Source organism: Colius striatus, chromosome 5 (genome assembly GCF_028858725.1).
Source record: "Colius striatus isolate bColStr4 chromosome 5, bColStr4.1.hap1, whole genome shotgun sequence".
NCBI classification, from domain to species: Eukaryota; Metazoa; Chordata; class Aves; order Coliiformes; family Coliidae; genus Colius; species Colius striatus.
In genome coordinates this window covers 25971309-25998567 of record NC_084763.1, presented here as the reverse complement: position 1 = coordinate 25998567, position 27259 = coordinate 25971309, and the positions used below count along the sequence as shown (strand labels likewise).

At 38.3% G+C, this 27259-nt stretch overlaps 1 protein-coding gene across 1 annotated transcript in view; it reads left to right on the top strand.

Moving 5' to 3' along the window:
• DNAH11 (dynein axonemal heavy chain 11) overlaps positions 1–27259 on the top strand; it is a 78970-nt gene that overhangs the window by 32597 nt on the left and 19114 nt on the right. Inside the window, 11 exon segments of the mRNA XM_061997401.1 lie at positions 7628–7731; positions 12326–12460; positions 12463–12504; positions 16158–16393; positions 17655–17789; positions 24833–24905; positions 24907–25041; positions 26490–26520; positions 26523–26647; positions 27118–27207; positions 27209–27256. Coding sequence (XP_061853385.1) covers positions 7628–7731; positions 12326–12460; positions 12463–12504; positions 16158–16393; positions 17655–17789; positions 24833–24905; positions 24907–25041; positions 26490–26520; positions 26523–26647; positions 27118–27207; positions 27209–27256 — 1154 coding nt within the window.

Genomic DNA, 27259 nt, shown 5'->3' with positions numbered 1-27259 from the left:
GTGTGCTTGGCTGAGTGGCTTTGCTAGCAAATATCAGGGTGGTTGAAGTCCCCCATGAGGACCAGGGATTGTGATCGTGAGGCAGCTCTCAGCTGTTTGTAGAAGGTCTCATCCACTTCCTCCTCCTGATTAGGTGGCCTGTAGCAAACTCCTACAACATCATCACCAACCCTACGCTGCCCCTTAATTTTCACCCACAAGCATTCAACGCCCCCCTCATCCCAGCGCAGGCAGAGCTGAGTGCAATCTAATTACGCTCTCACATAGAGAGCAACTCCACCTCCTTGCCTCACTGGCCTGTCTTTCCTAAACAATACATAGCCCTCCATGGCTGTGCTCCAGCCATGTGAGCTGTCCCACCATATCTCTGTGACTGCAGTGAGGTTGTAGCCCCGCATCGACACCCACATTGTCAGTCACTCCTGTTTATTCCCCAGGCTGTAGAGGCAGTGGTGTAGAGGCAATGCAGGGATTTACTCGAACACACAGGTTTCCCTGGATGGATGCAAAAGGATCCTCCCTGATTTTGATACTGTCTCAGGGTGGTCAGCTTTCTCCATCTCATCATGGTTGTGTGGCTGAGGAGCACTCATCATTGCATTCCCTGCCCTGCCCTGTTTCCCTGCTAGACAGAATAACTTGTTCTTTTCCGTTTCTCCCCCCACCCCCTAAGTCCTTGAGTTTAAAGCCCTCTTGATCAAGTTGGCCAGCCTATTCCCAAACATTCCAGTAAATATGCACACAAGTGAAAAACTTTGTAGATTTACTTCTCTATTCAATGATCCCGAACTGCACTGTTCAATGTTATATTTAAAATCTGCTTGACTTCCTCATCTGGAAACTTCAATTAATTCACGTGTTAAAGGATACGATGTTCAACATGATGTCCTATGGGAGTACAGCAGTAGAATTAACCAGAATTAGCTGATGAAAAGATGCAAATTTAGAGAAAAAAAAAAAAGACTTTTTGTAGTCGTCTATTTTTAGATTTAAAATTAAGTACTGTATAAATATTCACCAATTGTCTTACACTTTTCCAGAGATTGTTATGTCTATCGAAGGTTCATCAGCTCCATTTTTCTAAAAATGGTGTCATGATTTTGCCCAGCCAGGAATGAAGCACCACAGCAGTCTGTTGCTCAGTGTCCCCCATTCACCCCCACCCTCGTTAGGATGGCAGAGGCCCCAGTGAGATAGGAGGAAAAAAAATATAAGCAAGGTTGTTGTGGATTGAGATAAGGGCAGGGAGGGCTCGCTGCCAATTATAGTTCTGGGCAAAACAGACTCCAGTACTCAGAGAGGAAAGTAGGAAAGTTTATTCTACAAGAAACAGAACAGAACAAAAAAGCAAAAAGAGAGAAGGATGATGAGAAAATTACAACCAGCACTGTAAGATCTCCCTCCCCTTTCCCTCCTTTCTTCCCGGGCCCAGCTCACTGCTCCCCATATCTCTGCCTCCTCCCCACTCAATGGCTCAGGGGGGCAGGGAATGGGGGATGTGGTCAGTCTCTCACAGATGGGCTCTACTGCTTCTGCCTTCTCAGATGAGGATGACTCCTGGCATTCTTCCCCTGCTCCCATACGGGGTCCCTCTCCCGGGATACATTCTTTAATGAACTTCTCTGTTGTGGGTTCTTCTCAGCAGCTGTGGCTTCTGCCAATAAAGGATCCCTCACACGAGATGTAGTCCTTAGTGAATATCTCTGGTGTAGGTTCTTCCCCACACTTGCAGCTTCTGCAGATACAGGGTCCTTCCCATGGGACACAGCCTCTTGTGGGCATAATTTTAATGAACTTCTTGTGCATGAGTTCTTCCCCACAGTTACAGTTTCTGTGAATATGGGGTCCCTTACATGGGGGACAGCCTCCTCTGGCCATAGTCACTGCCCCTGATGCAGAGTCTTAACAAAATGCAAACAAATCTCAGCTTCACCAGTCCTCTCTGTAGAATGCAGGGGAGTCTCAGCTCCAGCACACCTCCTGTCTTCCCTGACTGACCTTGGAGTCCGTGTAGTTGCTTCTCTCTCTCTTCCCACACCTTGCACCACCACCAGCCAGAAAAGAAGGGACAGAAGAAGGAAGAAACAGAAGAACCCTCCTCTTCTGCCTTCTTCTTTGTAAAAAGTTATCGTGGAGGCACCCAATTGGCTCAGCCCCAGAAATGGGTCTGGCACCAAGCTGGGGAGAGCTTTGAGCAACTTCTTACAGGAACCATCTTTAGAGCCCCATTACCAGAAACATCTCCATGTCAAATCATCATGCATGGTAAGTTCTCAATCTGCTACATTTTGTTTTCATTTAGTATTTTACTATGTGTGTCCCTGCTCTGTGCTACCTGTCAGCCTCACGTCAGCCCTTTTAAAGGTACGATTCACTGTGTAAGGCAGTCTGGGAAATGGATGTGAAAGAAGGCAAACTTGTATTTCTTTTGGGAAAAAAAATGAACAGCATAGGCTTTTCTCAGTGACAAGTACCCAGATCATCTTAGCTACTGTTAACCTGCTGTACTCCATCAGCCTCGAGGAAGCTCTTGTTCCTTACTTGAGCTGTATGCACCCGTAGTCCATAAAAACAAGAATTCTCTAATGTTTAAGGAAGGTCCTTCTTGATATATGGATATTCTTCTATATCTATCTACATGGATTACCTGCTGACAGTATCCAGTCTGTTGGAAGTTTTTGCTTTACCCACCACCTCTTCTTCAGGTAGTAGAAATGCTGTGCAGCTCTATCAGTCACCCTCTGAAAAGCCAAATTTCTTTTAGGCTTTTAAGTATGTAGAGTCAACAAGAATGTCCTCTATCACTGCAAAATCTGAATCTGCCTGAAATCAAGCAGAGTACAGAAGAGAGATTTTCTATATCATTTATGAGTGTTCATCTTTCAGTAGTCCTCTGTATTCTGGAGCTAAATAAAGTCAGTAAGAGCAATGAAGCAGTTACTCTTCTATCACATCTGTTTTAAATGAATCTAAAGTTTCATTATAGTTTTTCTTGTCATTATCCAAGTATCAGTCCATACATGCGGTTGCCCCCTGTCCTTCATTTCTTGCTCTTTTCCTTTCTGGTCGTTTATTTGCCTGTCTCTTTCCCATCTTCCTCTATCCAGTTTTCTAAAGAAAAGACTTGAAGACAGAATATCAGTTGTTACTAATCTCTGCTTATGCATTCATGAATGTTCTGTGCTCCCTGACTCATAATTGAGCTTCTTTCTACTCACAAAGAGAGAAGAGAGTTGTACGTATTTTTCATATGGATGTTTTTGTGGTCAGCAATTCTCAGTGATGATAATTGGTGTAGCCATTAGTAATCAGTAAAACAGCTTCAGCCTAGACAACACAGTTAAACTAACCTCTTTCACTTTTCATGTCTTCAAGAATATATCTTTAAATGAGGAATGATGAGGGGATTGAGTGCCCCATCAAATGACAGATGTTTGTTTGATAATAGAAGTTTGCAGATGACATCAAGTTGGACAGGAGTGTTGATCTGCTTAAGGGCAGGAAGGCTTTACAGAGAGACCTGGCCAGGCTGAATCAATGGGCCAAGGCCAATTGCATGAGATTCAACAAGGCCAAGTGCTGGGTCCTGCACTTGGGCCACAAGAATCCCATGCAATGCTACAGGCCTGGGGCAGAGTGCCTGGAAAGCTGTCTGGCAGAAAAGGACCTGGGGGTGTTAATCAACAGACAGCTGAACGTGAGCCAGGAGTGTGCCCAGGTCAATACCAAGAAGGCCAATGGCATCCTGGCTTGTATCAGAAACAATGTGACTGGCAGGACTAAGGAAGTGATTGTCCCCCTGCCATCAGCACTGTGTTCAGTTTTGGGCCTCTCACTACCAGAAGGGCATTGAGGTGCTGGAGTGTGTCCAGAGAAGGGCAACAAAATTGGTGAAGTGTCTGGAGAGCAAGTCTGATGAGGAGCAGCTGAGGGAGCTGAAGATGTTTACTCTGGAGAAAAGGATGCTGAGGGGAGACATGGATCAGTCTCTACAGTTGCTCCTGGGGTCAGTCTCTTCTCCTGGGTAACAAGCAATATGACATGAAGAAATGGGCTCAAGTTGTGCCAGGAAAGGTTTAGATTGGATATCAGGAAAAAATTCTCCACCAAAAGGGCTGTCAAAGGTTGGATCAGGCTGCTCAGGGAATTGGTTGATTTTCCATGAGATTCAATGATTCTGTGGACAATATTGTAGTGAATATTGTCAAACATAGACAGACTGGTGCTAATACAGTACATCATTTTAAATATTTACAATGTTTTAAAGATAATAGAAAACTCTCTGTGGATTATGATGCCTACTGATCCTTTCTTATGTGTTAAAGTTTTAATATACAAAAATATATACATTTGTCCATCTAAACAATTGCTTTGTATTTACAGTAAATGGAAAGAAAATCAGGTTAGGAAATAGGAAAAAGGGGGTTTTTTTCATAGTAAATTTTTTTCATGTATTTTGAGATAAATTAAATCCATTAAATCATTAAATCCATTCTTAGACTACAGTTATTTGCTAAAAGTTTGTGAAAATTAGGGATTTACGTTCACATATGTAGTATAATAAGTATGCCTATAATATTTTTATGGTTTAAGCCAGCTGGCAATGAAGCACCATGCAGCGCCTTGCTCATCCTCCACAAGTGGGATGGGGAGGAGAATCAGGAGAGGAAAAGAAAGGTAAAACTTTTGGGTTGAGGTAAGAACAGATTACTAACTAAAATGAAACTAAATATAATAGTAACACCAATATATTATTATAATAATTGTAATGAAAATAATCTCATGGAAAGAGAAGAAGGAAAATAAAAGACAAACCCAAGTGCTACCCAATGTGATTGCTCACCACCTGATGACCAATGCCCGAGCAGCAATTCATCTCTCCTAGCCAATGCCTCCCAGTTTATATACTGGACATGATATCCTATGGTGTGAAATAGCCTGTGGCTAATTTGAGTCAGCTGTCCTGGACCTGCTCCCTCCCAGCTTGGGCACATATTGGCCTCCTCTCACTACCAGCTCACTCCTCATCCACTCACTGGTGGGGACCTTGATGGCTGTGCAAGCACTCAACAATAACCAAACATCCCTGTGTTATCAGCATTCTCTACAGCATAACCACAAAATATAACACTGAAGCAATTACTGGGAGGGAATTAACTCTATCCCAGCTGGAACCAGGACAAATATGAAAAAAAAAAAAAGAGAAGGAAAGGTAGTGTGTTTATTAATGTTAAGGCTAAAAAGTTCATCCTTTTGGCAGAACTGATACAATTTGCATTATTTGTCATTGCAATCGTTATTAATACACACGAGCACTTAAATACAGTGAAAATACACTCCATGTCTGAAAAAGATTATAGAAGGGCACAGTCCATCAGGCTTACTCTGGAGAAGAATGGCTTCCTGATGTGATTTGTGGAGCATAGTTCTCTGTCACTAACTTTCTGAATAGCAAGCTTTTCTCAATAGCTTTTAAAATGTGTGATTTATCCCATAGAATTTTGAGTACTGGGGTATAAAATGCAATATGTAATCCTGCTATTGCTAGGTTTATATTTATTTGTATTACATCTTATGAAAGAATGGCAAAAGGGAATGTTGTGTTTTGCAGTGACAACTTTCCTATTCAAAAGTCATGAGGTAGGAAGTGCTCTGATAAAGGAGACTATTATGTACAGAACCCTCACAGAGATGTTGGGTCATTCCTTACTGTGTATCTCACTGCAGAAGAATATTCTGGCCATCTTTACTACTTGAGCCTTTGATGGATGTGTGTGTACTTGAACGGTGGTCAATCTATGTTATCATGCAGGAAAACTTGAGATGTCTAAAGTCTCTCTCAAGAAAACAAGACAGAAGAGAACTGTTTCTGTGCTCATTCTTCTTATACTTTGCATGCTAGACTGATGAAATTTTACTAACGTCTTTGAGATGCCTTTATTGAGCAGAAGTCCTCATTAGTCTCTTAATTTCAGATCCATTACCATTAAAAAGTAGATTGGCCACTTCATTTTCCCTAAGAAATCAAGCTAACCTTCTTTATTAAGCTCTAAGTTGAAATTTCATATTTCCCTCTTTGCCAATTCATTTCTTATTTTTAAATTTCCTGATTGCACACCACCAATTCAAGCTCTGAACTTGGCAGGTGACATATAAATATTTGATGCTGCAAAACCATCAAGCTTTTGTGGATGTGTGCGTTCCTTAGTGCTGTTATGGTTCTTCTGTTAAGACTAAAATAGGAAAATTTTTTTCTAATGTGGAACTCACTGTTATTTCTGTAGTTACTCTAGAGAAACAAAACAGTTTCAGGCAACTTGTCTGCTGCAGCCTCAGTTTTCTTGCTTTGTCTTTTCTTTTTTCAAAATGGTCTTTCAAGCCTTGATGTAAAAATAACATATTTCAAGGTTTTAACCTCTTTTATCACTCAACTATCTGACATTTTAAATGCCTTTCTTTTCATTAGTGCTTCTTAATTTGATGAGTAGGAAAGAATATGTTTCTCTTCCCAATGAAAGAGAAAGCCGAGATAAACACGATGGGACTGGCCTTTTTCTTTTTGGTTCTTTCTGATGAAAAAATGCAGTTGTTTGGAATTTTTTTAATCCAGAAAAACATTTGGGATTTTTCCCCCTGCTATTTTGGCTAACTGTTCTTGACTAATTATTACCATATTTCTTAAACCTTTTTTCAGAAAGACGGGATGTTGTACTATCAACAGTGATAACAAACTAGCTCCTCAGCGAAGTGTCTTTCAGCTTGTTTAGTTAAGCAGACATTAACAGAAACAATTTTAACAGAATTTTATCTAAAAATCCCATGTCATCCTAGCTTCTCAAGAGAATCTGGAGAAAATGCTACAGCTCAGTGAATTATCAGTTATATGGCAGGAGTGATGGAGACTGTAGAAAATAAAGGATCTGAGCAGTGTAAGTGAAGGAATTTGTAGGTGCTCACTGGAGGTGGGCAGTGACTGTTACTCATCTGAGGTACATTCATGTTGCTGCTTTTTTAGTGGAGTGCATAAAATTGTGGTTAAAGGTCTTTGGTAAGGTTGTGGATCAGCATACAGGATATCTGCTTGTTTTCTGACACTAGTGAAAGCATCCTGTCTGGATCTTTTTATGCCACCAGGCTCATATATGAAATAAAAATAATTCTGTAATTCTGTTTTTGCATTTCCTTTCTCTCTGATACAATTTTAAATGCCTCAGAATACATAGAACATAGTCACAGTGTCCTAGAATGTTTGTTACTGAATCTAGCACAAGAAACTTGCATTTTTTTTCTGGAGATTTCCAGATCTGAGCATTGCAATTGTCATCAAGCAGAAACATGTCTCCTTCTGTTATTATCTTCAAGCACCTGATCTCCACCATTTCAATGAATATTTGGTAAGGGGTTTGCTCTAAACTGTTGTTAGTTAACATACTTATATTGTGCCAGGAGCTGTAGAAAGAACATAGAGTAAAACAAAACCTTTCCTCTAAATGTTGCATCCTTCAGACTTAAAGATACTGTCTGCAATTACTGTCGTTTAAATACATTAGATAAAAAAAAAACAATCAAAACCCAAACAAAAAAACCCCTTAAGCTATAATATTTACTCATCCCTCTTCTGAATAAGTTCTGGATAGCAATCTGCACAAGCTGCCAGCTCTGCTCGAGAAAGCAGTTGCTGAGAAAGTCCGTCAAGAGAATGTGAACCAAACAAACAAAATTTTTGAGCTGGTCAGCAGGTTGGTCCAAGGGACTTGAGGTAAGATTTTGCTTGAATGTCCATCCTAGTGTGAGTTTTGAAATATTTGAAATGTTTTGTTGAGCATGAGGGTAAACATAATTTTTTTTAGTATTGTGGTGGGGGATGGAAGGAGGGGCAACAGGTAACAAGATGACCTCTATTAGAAATCATTTAAATGAAAAAAAACCAACCATAAACCACAAGTAAATGTATAATAAAATCCTGAGAAAGAAAATGTGCTGCACCACAATTGCATTTCCTAAAAACTGTGTATTGCCCAGCAACTGATACTGACATGATTGCTAGAGAGAAGTCTCAATAACTAAGTCACCACATTTATACACAACTGTGAACACATTGTGACAGCCTGGGCAGCCTCTAGTTAATGAGCAGAAAGACTGAATAATTCTCTAGGTCATGATGGAGTCACCCTGCATCTGCCCCTGTTACACTTTAGATTGCAAATAAGTGGAAGGCACCAATCAGATATTTACCGTTTGTTTTTGTTTTTTTCCTTTTGAATAAACTATTAATTTTTAAATGAAAATGAAATGTATTTATGTTAAAATGATATATATTTCACTGTGATTATTAGCTTTATTTGCAAACAAATATTATTAAAGCTAACACATGCCTATTTAACGGTCAGTAACCATTCAAGTCAGCCACAGCTTTGCGGTGCAGTCTCTCCTAGGTCTTTACAGAAATTGTGCTATGTCAATTCCTCATCTAGAGTTTTAACCATTTCTTTTTGACAAATAAGTGTAAATAACAGGAATTTAAAAGTATAAAGAATATTTACAGTACTACATGAGTTCCCAAGGCAGTCCGAATAAGTATTTTAATTTCATAAAATTCCTGAGATCTTGCTTTCTAAGATCAGAAAGTGAGTACTTCTGTTTCTGCAAATCTCTCAGCAGAGACTGGCAATCAAGATTAAATCAGTATGAAAAAAAATATTGTGAGAGTATAGAGCTAATAAAAAAAACGAGCTGAAATTAAAACACATCTGGTTTTGATACCTGAATCTTCAGTTAATATTCCTAGATATGTAGAATATGTAAATAATCTTTCTTTTGGTGGGAAAACAATGAAGCCAGTGAAGTGTGCATATGAAAACCTTTATTTGCCCCAAGACACTTGAGGTGGTTGCTGTTGGCCTGACCCTGCAGAGCTCCAAACCCTTTGTAAGCTCTGTGGAAGGCAATGGCCTTTGCATATAGGTAGCATAAGTTTTGGATTGGAGGTTTATACATAGTTAAGAGAAGATTTTCTCCAAGATTCAAGCTTTTATTAGTTATCTTATTGTGTAACTTAAGAGGAAAAATATTTAAAGGGATTCATTAAGAATGTCAAATCTTTTCCTCTGAGAAGAAATTCTTTTTGAGTAGAACAGGAGACAGTTAACTTCTGAAAAGCATCAAGACTGATGATTTTGTCTATATAGCATTGACCTGGAAGCTCAACCATTCAGACTAATAAATCAGGCAATTTATATTTAATCATTAACTAACTCCCGAGCTGAACAGCTGTTCAAAATTATAAATGGGTCACCCCAGCCAGGATGACATTACAGGCAATCTATAATGCATTAGAATAAAATTATAGTGATTTTTAACTGTCTGTAAATTTATTACACTGCATGTTCCAACTCTTAAACCCTTGTTAGCCAATGTCACTGGTGATTTATGGTGCTTGGGTGGTATGGTAAAATTACTGAAGATTTAAATAGACAATCATTCTATGTTTAGTAAATCTTCAAATCTCGAAGCTATTTTGGAGAATGAGGGGGGTGCTCTTTATTGTTTATGACTTAGTAGTCAGTGACAAGAAGAAGGGAGAATGGATAAATCAAAAAGCCTTCTTGTAAATTAATGGATTTATTGTTTTGTTGCCTTCGTTTAATGGTTTAAAGAAGAATCCAATGACTTCTGTAGGAAAAAAAGGATGTCTGAGATACTTCAGAACAAAACTGCTACGTTACAAAGATTGCTGTTGGAGTTTTCAACAGTAATAATATGTTAGTTGTTATTTGTTGGGCATCTCTTATGGCTGCAACTTGGGTTTAGGAGGCCTTCGCACACTCAGTTCCTGCCTTCACATTGTGAAACATTGAAATTCTAAGTCTCTCAAGCACGATACTTTGATTAAAGATACTTCCATTTTCTTAGTAGATATTTTATACTCTCATTTTAATACAAAAGAGTTTGAGTCTTCTGTTATCGTAGAATTTTGTATCTGTCATTTCAGGATAGGATGTTTAATCGGTTCAAGTAAATATTTCTCATTTTTTAAAAAAATATATGAAAAATACTTCATTAATGTAGAATTAACAATTATGTTGTTACTTTGTTTTTATGTAGGTGGAAATTTATTTTGAAAATGAGAGTTGTTATTTGAGATTTATTTTACACATTTTTAAGACTTTCAAGAATGAATACATCTAAGAGTATTCATTTAAGTTCTCAAGCAGCTAACACAAGCAAAATGCAAGCAATTTTACACAAAGCTATTTGAAATATGGAGGATGCTTTCTATTAAATGATTTTCATTGATTTTGATTGCATCATGGAAAGGACTGGAAAAATGTGTTTTGATTACTGTCATTGCTTTGAAAAATAAATGTCTGTACAACAGCGCATAAAGGACAGCCCTTTTAAGTTGTTGAGGACTGTGCATCCCTTCTCTCATGCAGACTGTTGCTTTGCTTCAGTCCCTCTGCTTATTGGAGAATGATTTCCTAAGATTTCCTTGATGCAAGTGAACAAACTGTGAAACAACTTTTATTTTATCCTATTTCAAACAGTAAAAACAAGAAAGGCTATAGCAGCCTATTCTAATTTTACATCTAGAATTTCATCAATTTGAGATTAACTCTAATGGATGATCTATATTTGCCTTACTTTCTATGCTGAAACTATTTCACCATGCATTCATACATACCTTTATTCCTTTGCTTGTATACACAGAGCAATGAAAGTGCTAAATGTGCCAAATATTGCTAGTTTGGGTTTTATACCACGTCATAAATTCCAATTGAAAAGGAAGTGATGATTTGATCCATAGAATCATAGAATCATAGAATGGTAGGGGTTAGAAGGGACCTTTAGAGATCATCTAGTCCAACTTCCCCTGCAGAAGCAGGTTCACCTAGATCAGGTCGCATAGGAACATGTCCAGGCGGGTCTTGAAGACCTCCAAGGAAGGAGATTCCACAACCCCCCTTGGCAGCCTGTGCCAGGGCTCCCTCACCTGAACAGTGAAATAGGTTTTTCTTATGTTTAAGTGGAACTGTTTGTGTTCCAGCTTCATCCCATTACCCCTTGTCCTGTTGCTAGCTACAATAGAAAAGAGGGATGTCCCAACCTCCTGATACCCACCCTTTAGATATTTATAAATGTTAATAAGATCACCCCTCAATCTCCTCTCCAGACTAAACAGCCCCATATCTTACACATTAGCTTTCATTATAGAAGGTACTTTCATTTATCTGAATTGAGTCACCAGCTTAACAGTGAGAGACAGTGGGTTTAAGTAGACAGTGGGTCGTCTTTAACAGCTTTCTACATAGCTACTAATAAGAAAACATCAATATCTGAGGCTATTCTTGACTATTCATCCAAAATATCCCAGGGTATGCATGGTTAAGGTGAACTTCTGAAGTTCATCTTAAGTCAAATCTCAAAGTACACAAGGTATTCTAGAAATCAGGGCTCTCTCTGGAAAAAATAAAACCCAAACAAAACACCACCACAGTTTGTTGAGTTACAGTTTGACAGAGTTGTTGAGGATAGAAGAAACCTTCTGAGATCATCTAATCCATCCCCACTGCTCAAACTAGGTTGCTTAGACCAGATTGCCCAGGACCACATACACTCAGGTTTAGAATATCTTGAAGGATGGAAACCCTACAACCTCTCTGAGCAACCTGTGTGTTTTAACCACTCTCATCTTTCCTCCTGTCAAAATTCCAAATCATTGCAGCTCTTAACCCAGAGCTGAACTCAGCTCTTAACTTCAGCAGCTAGTAGGTAAAACAAGACAGACAAATAAAGGGGAAAAAAACCCCTCAACTCTTCTGACTTGCCCGTTCCCTTGGAAAAAAGCATGAGAAAAAAAGTAAAAGTCACATCTTTGTTGAGGCTGAAAAAACTTTTTCTCCTTTCTTTCTTTTTTTTTTTTTTTTCCTTTTAATACTTTTATTTCCTTGCCTTTCTGAATCTTGCTGGAAATGATTGCCCTTTGCACAAGGCAGCAGAACGATACTGTAGCTGGCATTACTGCCATGTATTTGACATACTGTATCAGCTTTAGACAAAAACACCCATTACAGAAAAGAATCAGACAAGGGAAGGACGTGGAATTCTTGATGAAGAGCTCCATACTATTTTTTCAACTTCAAAGGCTTCAAATCACCATCAGAAAGTTTGGATTATTTCCAGTCTTGCAGTCTTAGGAACTGTATCTTTTGCTGTCAGAATGGCTTTCCTGTTGTACTTTCTTTTTGCTTCTCTTTTTTAGTGTGGCGATTAAATGTTCTGATAAGTTGTTCAGGAGATAATTTTTTCCAATTTTGCTTTGCAGTCTGAAAACACTCATTGGAGCCAGTCCATTGAAAACCTCAGAGCATGAAAGAAAACTTTATGTGGTGATATCTTATTAACAGCAGCATTTGTGTCTTACTTTGGACCCTTCACAAAATAGTGTCACCAGGAACCACATTGATGGAACATTTCTGGACTCCTATTCTAAAGTGACAAAAGGTAACATTTACTGTATGTCATGGTTTTGTGAGGAGTCACTTTTTGCTTGGTAACAGGAGGAGGGGGCTGCAGTGCAAACCTGGAAAAGAAGTTCTTGGACTTTCCCCCTGCTCTTGGGTTCAGACCCACCTCCAGCCCGGCTGGGCCAATCTGGCACCTCTGCCATCACTATTTAAAGACAGGAATTTGAAGTGCTTGGGAGGAGATGTAAGAGTGATACGAGATGGAGGTGACCATGCAGACTCCACTGTCAGAGAAGGAGGAAGGAAGGAGAAGCACCAGACCAGAGACTCCTCTGCAACCCGTGGTGAGAATGCAGCTGTACCCCTGCAACCCATGCAGGGCCATGGCAGGACTGAGAGCCACCAGCAGCTCCGGGTGAGTGCCCCCGGGCGGGTAGAGACCATGTGAGGAGGCGGCCATGGCACAGGCTGTACTGGAGACCCTGTGGGCTACAAAGCAGACCCACACAAGAGGCAGAGAGGAGCTGCAGCCTTTGGGATGAACACACATCAGAGCGGCACATACAGGGCTGCCGTGTGTGTGAGGGACCCCACGGAGGAGCAGGGAGGACTGGTGCAGAGCCCACCTGCCCTGAGGAGAGACAAATGGCAGAAGCCATCGAGAATAGACTGACTGAAACCCCCATTCCCTGCCCCCATGAACCGTTTGGTGGGGGGAGGAGATAAAGACACCAGGATCAGGGCTCTGAGCCAGGAAAGAGGGGGGGAGTGCGGAGAAGGTGATCTTAAAGGGCTGGTTGTGCTCTTCATCATCGTACTACTCTGTGTTGTTTTGTGTTGGTTATGTTTTGGGGTTTTATGGTTATGCTTTAGCTGGTGGTGGATTAAATTATTTTCTGTTTCCTTCCTCAAGCCGAGTAGCCTGGTCTGTTTTGTCCTGGACCTTAAGTGGCAACTAAGCCCTCGCTGCCCTGAAAGTGGCACTTTGCAGGTATTTGTTTTCCAGTATATGTGTATATACATATGTGTGTGCACACAGACACACACTCTTTCATCAGATTACAGCTCCATTTCAAGGGGAATGGGAGAGGTTAAGTCATCATTACTAAACAAAAATCTAATTCTCAGTACCAGATTCTGTCGTTTGTGACCCCTGTGTAACAGCAAATGCTATAGTGATAGACCTGTATAGAGAGACCTATTCTGCTTACCTTTTCTGCTCCAGCAGGAGCATGTAATTGTGATTATCCCCATTTCTCTGTACAGAGAAGAAGCTGTGCTAGTACTCAGTAAATGCATAGGAGCTCTAACCTTTAGAGATGTCTCTGCAAAGCTTTCTTCATCCTTCCTTGTGAAGCTTTGGACTATTCCTTTCTTTCTTACTGCTGCAAATGCTCCTCATCTCTTCCTACTTGTTCCCTATTTCTCATGAGCCACAAATCACAGCATTATATCATAACTCATGTAGTTTATTCTCTGAAAAATGTGACTTATGGGACTGTTACCTCATTTTAAATCACAATGCTTAGGCACTGCGGGCAAGCTGAGTTCCCCAAGAAAACTCTGAAAATACGGTTAAAGCCAAATCCAGGCTTCCCAAGGTCAGCACTGAGAACTATGGGGGCATCTTTTTGTAGATGTTTGCTTTGTGTGAGAGTTTTAAGACTCGCTAATTTGTGTGCTTTGTTTTGCCTGGAATATCTCCTTGTCCTTTGTCACTAAAAATTTTTCTGTAGATAAAGTTCTTTCACAAAAGCCACCTCTTAACTTTGCAGCCTAATGCTGATAGGTAGAAAAAAATTACCCCAAATATTTGTTTTCAGTAGTGAGATTTATTTAATGCCATTCTTAATGCTTCTAAGAACCCTCTGAAATGGGTTGAAAAAATAATATATATATATATATAAAATAAAAATAATCCATCCTGTGACTTTTTTTCTTTTTAAGATGCTTTCACTGAACAGCAGTGAAAATAAAAAACCTCATTTCAGTCTTGGTTGTTTTCCTGCAAGTGGGGAAGAGCAGAAATTAAGAGAGATGCATTTTAACATTGATGTTAAAAATAGATATTTATTAATAGTCCTCTTTAGAAGGAACAGCAAGCAGTTCTATACCATGAATTATCAGCTTTGTGCAGATACAGGGATAATGGATGTACCTATATATAAAAATATTTTTATTGAAAATTTGTGTTAGAAACCCTAATAACATCCTAATGCCAGTGTTTTCCAGAAGGAAGTATTTGAAATCATGGAAATGAATGTGTTGCTTGCCTTACAGTCCAGAGAGACATCATATTTTCAGTTTTCTGGTCTACTTAGATAAATGCGTTACAGATGGGAGATGAATACATTGCATGCTAGCAGAGGGGATTGTACGCCTGTTGTTCCTTTTGTGCTTTTATTTTCAGCAAGCTTATTAAAAAATTAGGTTTGTTTAAGACTCTGTGAGTAGAATCAGCAGTTAGACAATTTTAGGGTGGTACATATTTTGTAATAATCTGGTAACTAACTATGACATTATGCCACAGAAACTGCACTAGAGGTATGGTGCTATTCTTCATACTAATAATTGTGCAAATTTGACTTAAATATATGGAATGATTTTCATTATAAATAACCATCAGATGTACATACTTTTTATTTTAGTGTGCACTTTAAAAGGAAAATCTACAGTCTGCATGCTACCACTAAGGACTCTATGTGTCTAGAGAAGGAAAATTTTGATGGAAGAGTTTTTGAAACACTTCTGAACATAATAGAAGATAGTTGAGGCTAAATTCTGAAGATACCAGGTTTCCATTTAATTTATGGGTTTAGAAGTCAATCCAGAAGTCACAAATAAGGAAGCCTGAGATAACATGGTGAAGAAGTTGGTGGGGGTTTCCTCTTTTCTTCGGTAAGGAAAAATTTAATATAGATGTATAGACATTCTTTTATGTTTCCACTAGCCATTATTTTTATTTCTGACTCAAATAACTTTGTTTTTCTTTCTCTCTTACCCTGTTGTGTTGTGTTAGGCATTTCCCTTCCTGTTCAGTAAGTACTGATTTCAGATGTTCCACTTCTTTCTGATTTCATCTCCCTGTAGATGCCTGCAGAAAGTCAGTATCTAGCAAGCGTGGCTAGCTGGTGGCTCCTCTAGTGTGCATGGGGATCGCAGATTCCTTCTTAGGGAACAGACACTCCCATGAGAGCACTGACACATCGGGTGCCATGCAGAGAGCTCCAAGGTTGCCTCTGCCCCTCGGGATGGTTCAGTTCTGTCTTTTGACCTTGTTAGCACATATCTGAATGATACAAATAAGATACCATGGGAATTCTGTTTTTATAATTTTTGTGTGGATTTATGTCCCCGAAGTACCTGCTCAAGGGCATACATGAGCAGTGAGTTTGTAATATCAGAATCTTCATACGCTGAAATTTATAATATGTGGTGAGGTTTTTTTAAGTTTATATATTTTAATGAAATAAATGTCTTAAAGCACATTTTAAAAAAATATCTATTACAAATACAATAAACTGCTTTTCATCCCATTTCTTAGAATATTCTTTTGCATCAGAATCTCCACAGGGATCCTCCTTACTTTTTTGCCTAGAAAGCCTCAAATTATATCAGCCCAGTTACACTGACTCATGTCTTGCTGCCTGATAACCTTGCTGGATGATTATATTCCACTCTGATTCAAAGATTCCAATTCCTGTGATGGAGGGCCTAGACCCAATTGCAACATTGACGGATGATGCTACGATTACAGCATGGAGTAACGAGGGACTGCCCGATGGTAGGATGTCAAGAGAAAATGCCACAATTCTAACAAACTGTGAGCACTGGCTTCTGACGATAGATCCCCAGCAACAGGGAATTAAATGGATTAAGAATAAATATGGAGCTGACCATAAAGTCATACATCTAGGACAGAAAGGGTATGTGGATGCTGAAGAATTAACTTACACATTTACTGCCCCCAAGTTCCCTTAATTTTTATAAGGGTTTGGTGTTTGTTGAAATGCACTTACTTAAGACTTGAAATGTTATAATGCTGCTGCTTACTTATCTATCAATAGCATCATTTTCCACTTAAATTGGTGCTTGAAAGTGGACCTTCTTTATTCTGTTTTCAAGTGTAGAGGAGGAAATAAAGTGGAAGATGAGGTGTGCATCTTGGGAGGGGCAAATCCCTTTATCAGTAGCTAAGGTGCAAAACCTGATGCCACTATCTTACTTATACTGCATGGCTTAGTCAGCAGAGCCAAATGCACACACCTTACAGAGGGAATGGTTCAATACAGTGTATGGCATTCAAGGCCAAAGCCAGTATCAGGTCCTTCCCTGGTAAACAAACATATTTTTGTTTCTCACTAGTATTACTTAATTTATTATGTAAGTTGATAGCACTTACATGTAATTGATCTGTTCATATCCTTTCTCATGTTTACTTTGATTTAGGAAGACTGGGTAAGATTTAACTACTCCATTTCAAGAGGCTGTCTGAGTTTATTTTACTGAATGTCAGATATGACACACAGTTACACAGTACAGTAAGTGGTTGCAGTAATGCCTCATTCTAAAAATATTTGTTAATAATTTAACCTCTCTGCTCCTCTGATGAGCTCTTTTCCTCACCTGCTGTGATTTTTTTTTCTTTTTCACAAGTAATGGTGATTTTTCATTCATACTATGTGAAGCTATATTGTCTGCTTACTTATCTTTCCCCTATTATCTACTCTCTTCTAAGTGCCTATTGAAACAGACCTCTCAAAAGTCAGATTCTAACCCTTCAAGAAGGTGTTTATTGTTAAGATGAGGATATACCAAAAGAATAACACAGAACCATAAAATTTAAAAAATAACAAAAGCTAAAAGATATATGTGCTCCTCAGCTTCTCTGTCAATTCCAGTATCTTCAATGTGGAGCTTAATCTTTATATTTTCCTAGAAGAAAAGCCCCAGCAATATATGCTTTTGTTTGATACGAGGACTAGCAAGAGGAACATAGTCAGAAAGATACCAAACTCAAAACTGTTTAACTCTTAAACACTGGGAAATTCTTTGTGAACAATTTTACATGGTTTAACCATGCATTTTTTAGAAAAAAGTTTTCCAATTTTGTTATATAAAAGAAATCTTTCCACAGCCAATATTTATCTAATATTTGAGGGCTTATTTTTTATTGTTCATATTAAGTTTTCAGAAAACCACTGAAAGAGCTTTGACTTGTGGAGAGACAGTACTAATTGAAAACATGGGTGAAACTATTGATCCCGTACTTGATCTCCTACTTGGAAGACATACAATTAAAAAGAGAAAATAATTATACTTGCATAATCAGAATTTTTCCATCACAACTGGATCTATAGTGCTTGGATTGCCACATTTTGCTTACTATTTCATAACGCTTCATGAAGTTAGGGGTTTTTTTAATGCAATGGCATTATAACATTATCATGCCATTATAACATTATAAGAAAATTCTCAATTTGCAAATTGGACTCAAGATACAATGCAGACACGTGTGTAAGTTTCTCAACCCAGAGTGAAAATCTTCACTATTTTTAGTTCAAAAAGGTATAAAACAAGGAGGAGCATGTATTATAATTTGGCTCAAAAGATAAGAAAATATTTAGTTTCCATTTTAGGCATTTATAGCAAAAGGGAAAGCATTGGAAATTACCAATGGATTAGATTTGGATTTGACAATACAGGGTTTTCTGACTGCAACATCAGCCTAATAAAACCATGCTTCCACTTTGCAGTGTGTTGCCATAACTATTCGTTGGACCACCCCATGAAATAAATATTGAAGCAGTTTTTAAAAAAAAACAAAAAAAAAACCTCAGAAAAACACACAAAAAAAAAAAAAAAAACAAGAAGAAGAAAAAAGGTTGAGGAAAAACTGGAATGGTACAACATGTGGCAGAAATAAGCAAGCCGGAGAGGAGGACTCTATATCACTATTGCTGCCAATGTCCCATGCATCAAACCAGTCCAGTTGATAGGGTTCACAGATCCATCGAGGCAGATGTAGAGTGATGTTACTACCTCTTTTACCCAGACACCTAGTCTGGTAGCACCAGAGCTCACATGCCTCATTCCTCATGCAAGTGATCCATATACGAGGAGTGTTCTGTCCTCTCCTTCCCAATGAAAGGCCTACAGCTCAGAGAGGCATGTGAGTTCCACGCCAGAGCTCCATAGCTGGGCATTCGAGTGGGAGACTCAAATTTGAATTGGATAACACAAGGCTGAGTTCTTGTGTTTTCCTGGTCTTGAACTGCAGTGGAGTGTAACCTTGTGTTCTAATTGTTTATGGGGGATGTCTGGGAATCTCATCTTTCATTCCCATACATCTTTTTCCCCTAGCTTTTGAAAAATTATTGTCACATTTAGAATATAGCATCAAAAACGTTTCACCTAATTAAGATACTTCAAGATGCACATTTTTGAGAAGATAACAAAAAAAATAAAGGAGCTTGTACTTGATGCAAGGAAATTTCATTCTGTAATGTCTTCCATCCTATTTCTTGAAAACTTCCAGTGTGATTGTTGAGTCTTTGATGCAGCTATCTAAAGAATAATGTTGATTTGTGTTACCGTGAAAACAAACAGGTAAACTTCATTAAATGTTTCATCTACTGAACTGAAATGCCGTTGTCTCTGCTCAAATGCGAATTTGTTTTTAAGCCTGAAAATGTTGTGTTCTTGTTTTCAAACAACGCATCAAGAAGCTAGATTTTTGTCATGTTGAAGAATAGGATATTTATTCTGATAAAAAAGTCAGAGATATCCCTTGAGCATTTCTGAATGGGTCTCAAACGTTACTCAAACAGTGTTTAGAGCGCTTGCACAGTTTCAGATTGTTAAAAGGGAAAATATGAAAGATTAAGTAAAAATGATATCTAGTTCTGGAAATATTACCCAAGGTTTTTCTCCCCTCTTCCCCCCCACCATATTTCAGGCATTGGTGCTGCACAGTAAGTCTAAGCAATACACAACAGCTCAAATCTCCTGGCGTACATAAAGCTCTTGGAAGATGCACTTTTGCCCTGCACTGTGAGGTCTTGACGTGATTCCTCTTTGTTACATTTTTCTGTAGCAGTATTTTAAGTACTTCAGCTGAAGACCTTATAGCTTGCTTTATAGAATCCATAGTAAAGAAACTCTACAGAAAATTGAAACTACATTGGTCTAAAAGAGAGATCAGAAATTGCAGTCTAACAGATCTTTAAGGCGTGAAACAGAGGGATGTGAAACAACTGAAAGAAGTTGGAGTAGAAAGGACAAAGGTCAAGGCAATATAATTTTGCACTGACTTAGCCAAGGCCTACATGTAACACAACAGAGCTGTACACACAGACACAATCACCATTGTATGAATCTCTTCAAATACAGATCTGAATCTCTTCTTCTGGTTAATATTTTAAGTGGTGTCACATGACCTAGCATTCTGTGTCTTGTTGAAGATGTGGCAGGTCTCCTTTGTGGGATACTGATAATGTATATACCCCTTTATTACTGGATAAACAGAATTTTCCTCATTCTGGATTTGTTTCTGTTATTTGTTTGTTTTAGTAGTTGTGTCAGGCACTTTGATTTTTTTTTTTCCTAATAAAGAAAGACTAGAGAGGTATTTGTGATAGATATGATGCAGTCCAGCAGTTGAAGTTCATTAATAATTGGAATGTTGCAGAGTATGAAGTAATGAATACTAATTACTCCTTTCATGTCTGACAGCACCCTGTGGACCAATACATCAGCACAGACTTTAATTTGGTTCTAGTAATGGTTTCATCAATAGTACATTAATTTTGTGTTTGAAAAGATATACAGTTGAACCTGACCCACACAGTAGATACCACTGTCATAAAATGGCCACATACTGACAACAACTGGATAATTACAAATAATTAAATCCCCTGAGCTTCAGACAGTCCCAATTTTAAGTAAAATATATTTTATCATACCAATCGACAGAAAGCATAGCAAGAGAGATTTATCACCTTGTTCTACTTCCAAAGCAAATTTACTAGTCTGCATGTTAGAGAACTTGCTGATCTGTGAAGCAGCTTCATAAAAGCATCTCTCCCCTTCCTTGTTTACCAAGATGGTTCTTGTATTCGACTCTTGGTTATTCTTCAACACCAGCTTCTGTCATTGTCTTGGAATGAATCCTGCAAAAGAAATTCTCGGCTTCAGAGAACTTCTAATGCATGTATAAATTTATATTTTCCTCAAAACATGGGTGATTATAAGGTGAACTACAAATATTTGTTATCTCTGAAAATCAGACTTCTTGCTTAAGGGCCTTAATATTTTGGAGGTGCAAACCTGCTCAGTGAATCTTAATATAATTTGTATTGTGATCTTATGTTCAAAATGGCTTTAAAATGGTAAGATTTATGTTAAAATACTTCAGGATATTTGTTTTAAGAAGAGGGAAAAAAAAGAATTTTTTTTTTTTTAAACTATCAGTTGTAGTGCAGAGCTTTATGTAAGCATGAAAGGCACAAGGAAAAAGTAAGGAAAATTGGGGTGCAATTTACTAGAAATGTAGGAAAAACATATTCAAAATGCACATACTTACATTTTCTGGAGCAGAAAAATAAATGCATAAAAGTAAATAGGTGCCAGTTGTATATGGTGTTGAATTTTGGAAATTGCCTGCTATAAGAGGAGTGATGCCATTGAATAGGTTTAGTATGGGTAAGATTTAATATTTAAGTTTTATCTGTGTTATTTCTATTCTGTCTCCCCAGCACCATTCTTTTGGAGATCACTGGATGTGAGCATTAACTGTAATAGATCAATGTCATTTTGACTTACAGAGGAGAAGATACAGGAATAAATTCATTGTTCATAAGGTTCCTATTTACAGTCACATAAGCTGTAACACCTGCTCAAATCCTTTGCACACTCACAGTCATGTCTCTTCAGTTGCAAGATTAAGTTGTTACAATATTCTTACAAGAAGTCTTGAAATTTGATTTATGTGCAAATGTAGCTTCTATGAACAAGTTTCCATTCTTATGAGGCATGACTATTATTCACGAAACAGCAAGATAATTCACTCAGTTTCTTCACAGAGAGAAGCCTTCCTTGCCTAGAAGGTCTTGCCAGCTGTGCAACTTTAAGTCAGCGCTTTTCCCACTGAACTAGTTTGACCAACTTTTGCCTACTGAGATTGCTCCATTCTGCACTTGTTTTCACCTGATTTATTCAACTGCTTTCTCTACCTACCTTCTTGGAGTTTGTAAGTTGCTTCTAGAAGCTTTTCATTTTAAGTAGCAGGAACTGAAAGAACTTTGGAAAATATGTTTATCCTTCTTCCTACACAGTGAAAAATATTGTTTCCCTTTCCTTTCCTGTCCAAAAATGTATCACCTATTTTCATTCTTTCTGAGCTGATCCAAAATATTTAGCTACACAAAGATACCCTACTTTCTGCCATTCAGAGTTATGACATGTTTTGGAGAACACCTGCACTGAAAGTTACGCTCTTTAATTTTGACTTGCATAGAAGTATCTGCTAAGAAAAGTTTTTGTGTAAACTTTTAGGCCATTTCATGATATGAAGTCATGCTCATATACTCAAGATCTTTTTATCTTCATGAGATTCTGTCTTTGAAAGACCTAGGCATTGTTTCCTTATGCAAGAGGAAAGCATGACTTTGGGCTGCTAACTCAAGTTTTGACAGGTTGCACCAGATGTTGCGTTGTTCCTAGACTTCTCATAGCTGAGAGTTTAGTGCTTGTGTTAGCTTCTGAAATTTATCTGTTTTTATATTTGCTTTTGCTAAAAAACAATTGTTATTCAAAGTGTATCTAAGATTTTTTAAGTACTTTGCAAATACCTTTCAAAACTCTTATACTATTTTATTTCAAGATCTACGAGAATTTCAACAGGAAAAAAACCTCCGAAACTTAGTGAAGAACAATCTCTCTTTAATTCACTTCATGTGTTTTTAAAGTAGAGGGATCTGGAGCTCACTTGCAAGATGCTTTTGTCTGTTTCTTGGTAAAATGGTGCTTTAATTCAGTCTGTTCTGTATGCCTCTGCTGGTGGAATAGAAGATTATGCAGAAAATAATTTCCAAAAGTACAACTTCTCTTAAGTAATTTCTTTGGTGACCATTTTTTTTATATGCCTTCTATCATGGATTTCAATAAATAGTGCCTGTGTCTGCTACATTTCTTCAGAATCCAGAATTAACCTTTAAACAGATATATTTCACTGAAAAATGTGAAGCAATTCTACTGATTTTCCCCACCTCTGTCTTAATCATTGTTGCTTGTACTCCTTGAACCGTATGAGAGCAATAACAAAACATTTATTTTTCCCAGATCTGTAATTAACAGAAAACCTAGAACAGCTGCAGTAATAAAACCTACTGAGTCATTATGTAGTTTTTGCCTTTCATAGGTGATAATCACAGAAATTGGTAATTTATTGTTCTTGTGAATTGAGAATCCATAAAGTAAGTAGCTGAATCCAAAACTCTAAAGCTTATTCTATTGCCACATAGACCTTCTGAAATAGCGTGACTCCCTTAGCAAAGTTTTTTCCACTGACAAAGCAAACTGAAAAAGTTGTCTTGTCACATCTCTGCTATTCACCTGTCCCTGTGTATACTGAGAGTGAGACAAAATTGCTCCCTCTGTGCCAAGCCCTAGTTTTATTCCCTCCAGCTGTAGCCAGTTTTGAAGGCTGTGGAGAGATCACAGTATCTGAATTGAAATCCATGTTGCAGAACTGGAAGGTTCTCATATGCACCTGAGAAAGGTTGTTATCTGAAGGACAGGACTATATGGCTAAATTATTTCACCATTATACATGCATAAGCCAGGAAAACTCATCCCCACTAGTGTGCAAGGCAGTAGTGTACAACATACAGATCTGATGTTGAGTTTTTGAGGGTCATGGGTTTCCTAGTGCACCACATACTAGGTTATTTTTAGGAATTCACTTTCAGTATATCATAAATTGCTGTCTTTTCTTCCTGATCCTTGGCAAAATACAGAAGTGCTTTCAGCACAACATTTCATTTAGCTTATGTTTTCTGGCTAAGGGGATGTCAGAAGCAGGCACAGATGTTAAAAGCTGAAATACTGTATCCTTGACTCTGGCAATGACAGATATGCATATATGCCAGATATACTCTGGAAATGCCGTGATATTCTGGACAGAAAGTGTTGTTAAAATTTGTACAGAAAATACTTGTTTTATTCATGTTTTGATGTGACTTTCATGAATTGCATTTGAAGTGTTCTGAATATAAATTGTCACAATCACACTGAAGATTGATTTGACTTACAAATGTCAATATGAATTTTGAGAAAAGGATTTGTGGCTACCTGTGTTCCATTGTATAAGTGTTCTACTGAATTTTTTAAAACAGAATTGTGTTTCCAATGTTTGGATCTCCTTTCTTGGCAGACAAAACATTCAAAGCCATTGCTGTAAAGAAAATACGGTGCTCATGCTCGTGTGTGGTGGGTGATGGCTGAAGGTTGGGTCACTCTGCAAACTGATGACACAAAATTGTGGCACCTGCTTACACCCAACCAGGCACACACTATAAGCAGTCTTTCAAATTTTTTTTGTACTGTGCCATAGAAGTCGGAAGGTCATTTTTATTATGCCTCACTGTTGGGCTCCAAAATGGTACTTCAGCAGTAGTGATGTTGTTGTGTGGCACAGATAGGCACCTCTTGTTGAAGACAAGGGGTCAGGGAATGACATCTTTTGAGCAAAGGATCTCATTCAGAGAATAAAAGATAAACCTAGTACAACTCATTCTTTTGCCCCTCAAATGATTGGGAACAAAACATTTAGTAGGTTGCTTTAAAACATGATCTTTGTTTTTTCAGTCACTGTGCCTTTTCTGTCCTCTGGTCACTATCAGTTTGTTATAAAAATTTATGTCTGCTTACATTTCTTAGTATTTATTGCTAAGCTATTTCAAAAAAATGGAAAAGTAAAATACATTTAAGGAAGTGATTGTACAAAGTAATTGCTATGTCGTGAAAGGTTGCTTGAAAACTTTCATAAGTTTGTGGTAAGTAATGAAGACACTTAGCCCTAAGCCACAGATGCTTCCGTACATCAGTGAATAATCTACCAGTGTCTGCTATATATGCAAGTGAAACTATGCCAATTAGGAAATGCTCTGTGTATTCTTCATATAATTTCGGTGTGATCAATCATCCTCATTTTGTTTCTTAAGCTGCAGACATCTAAAGTTTGATTTGTGTCCGTTTCTTATGCTGCCAAGAGCATACAATACCCATCTTTTGCAATCCAAGATATTTATGGGTTTTTTTAATTCAATGAAGTCCCTGTTCTTGTGCATGTTATTTCTTCTCAGATATATCAAGACTGAAGACAAAGAATGTGAATTCAACAAGAATTTCCATCTCATCCTTCACACTAAAGTGAAGGGCTAACCCTCACTAGAAGCCAGAACTGCAAGCTCAGACCATCCTCATTAATTTAACTGTCACCAGAGTCAGACTGGAAGACCAGCTGTTGCCTGAGGTTGTTAGTGCTGAAAGGCCAGACTTAGAAAAACTTAAGGTAGATACTATCTTTTGATCATTCTGTTGTCTGTTCTGAGATTTTAAGGCTAGCATTAATATGGCTTTTTGAATCTGCTGTACAGCAGTTGTTAGGAACTCATATATCAGAAATATTTTAAGGGTCAGATTCTGCAAAATATAGAAAGTAGTTCTACTGGTGTGTTCAAATCTGTTCTCCCAGAGGACTGGGCTTGACCTAAATTTATTGTGATCTGATTCCCACACTTCTCTCTCCTGCTTGGTTTGCTCTGTAGATTACAGTTAATTTACACTGCAGGATTAAAGCCCTTTGTAGTGCTTTGTGCTTCAGTGATCATAAGCCAATAAGTGTGTATAAAATTTTATGCCAGTCCATAAGAGGGATATGATGGCACTGTTAGGATCTGGGGTGTTTGGTTTATAGATCGTAATTTTTTCCTGTAGACACAGTTCTGTGGCTTCTGCAGTCATGCCAATCTACTTATGAAGAGAAACATTGATATAGGTCCCTTAAGATTCTGTGATTCTGTGACTTTGAACAAACTGTGATCTATGAGCAAAAAAATGAAATAGTACTTAGGGGTGGAAAATGAATAATACTTCCTGCTTCTCCAGTGTGTCTTTCCAGTTATCCCATGTAACTTAGTAACTTCATCCACAAAGACCTGCTACAACTCTTTGAGTTACTGCTTCTTCATACAAGGGCAAACTCGGTCAGAGGGTTTAAGATGATCAGGGGACTGGAATGTCCTTCATACGAGGAAAGGCTGCGGGAACTGGGGCTGTTTAGTCTGGAGAAGAGGATACTGAGGGGAGATCTTATTAACATTTACAAATATCTAAATGATGGGTGTCAGGAGGTTGGGACGTCCCTTTTTTCTATAGTAGCTAGCAACAGGACAAGGGGTAATGGGATGAAGCTGGAACACAAAAAGTTCCACTTAAATATAAGAAAAAACTATTTCACTGTTCAGGTGAGGGAGCCCTGGCACAGGCTGCCCAGAGGGGTTGTGGAGGCTCCTTCCTTGGAGGTCTTCAAGACCCACCTGGACATGTTCCTATGCGACCTGATCTAGGTGAACCTGCTTCTGCAGGGGGGTTAGACTGGATGATCTCTAGATCTCTAAAGATCTCTTCCAACCCCTACCATTCTATGATTCTATGATTTATCCCTTGAAGAATGAAACCTGTGTACATGGGAACACATCTGAAAACAGATGGCCATTTTCCTCTGCATCTGCATGTTGTTCCATGTGGGATTGTATGCTTATAATCCCTCTGTCACCTAGGGGCTTTTTGTCCCAAAACCTTAGTTCTAATGTACTGGGGCAGAAGATAAACTCTCTCTTTCAAAAATTAAATTTAATCATCTAATGTAGTTCAACAGAAAATACAGATCATAAATGCTATGAGACGGTATGTCTTGCTGCGGTTGTTTAAATATAGTGTTTTCATTCCCTCTGCTAGTCAGTCCTTGTCAAGCAGCAGAACTGTTTCAAGACAGGCAGCTCGAGGATGACAGGCTGTTCAGCCTGTCAGGTGCCCACGGCAGTTTCTTAGATGACAGCAAACTTGTAGAGAAACTGGAATCAACAAAGTCAACTGCAACAGAAGTAGAGCACAAGGTAATAACAGTTGTAGTAAAGTCCCCTGTAAAGTGTGCGTTATTAATTATTTTTAGTGAAACATTTGTGTGAGGTAGGAATAGTCAACTTCCTGCCTGTCCACCGACATGCTCACAGTTTCAGATCTATGATATGTAGTTGTCACATATATGGGGTTTTTTTCTTTTTTCTTTAGATGCTTGAGTTAATACTTCTAAGAACTAGGTATCATCATGAAATATGAAGCAATGTATTCATATATAGTTGCTGTGTTTTCACAGGTAAACAGGTATATTGCTGCAGAAAGCAGTCATTCCCTAATGTTTGCCTAAGATAGGAAGCTTGCTTAACCTAAATACTTGTTACCATCTGAAATAAAGTCAATTTTCTAGGGTATAACTACATTCCTTTGTGCATGAATAGGAATGTTTTGGTAATTGTGTGGGATAATCGTAGTGCATTAAATACATGAGAAAACTGTCATCCTATAGATAGCTGAAGCCAAAGAAAATGAAGCCCAGATTAATGTCAGAGAGCATTGCAGACCTACAGCTATAAGAGCCTTTGTTCTTTACTTCATTAGTAAATCATCTGAGCAGCATCAACCCCATCTACTAGTTTTCACTGGAAGTA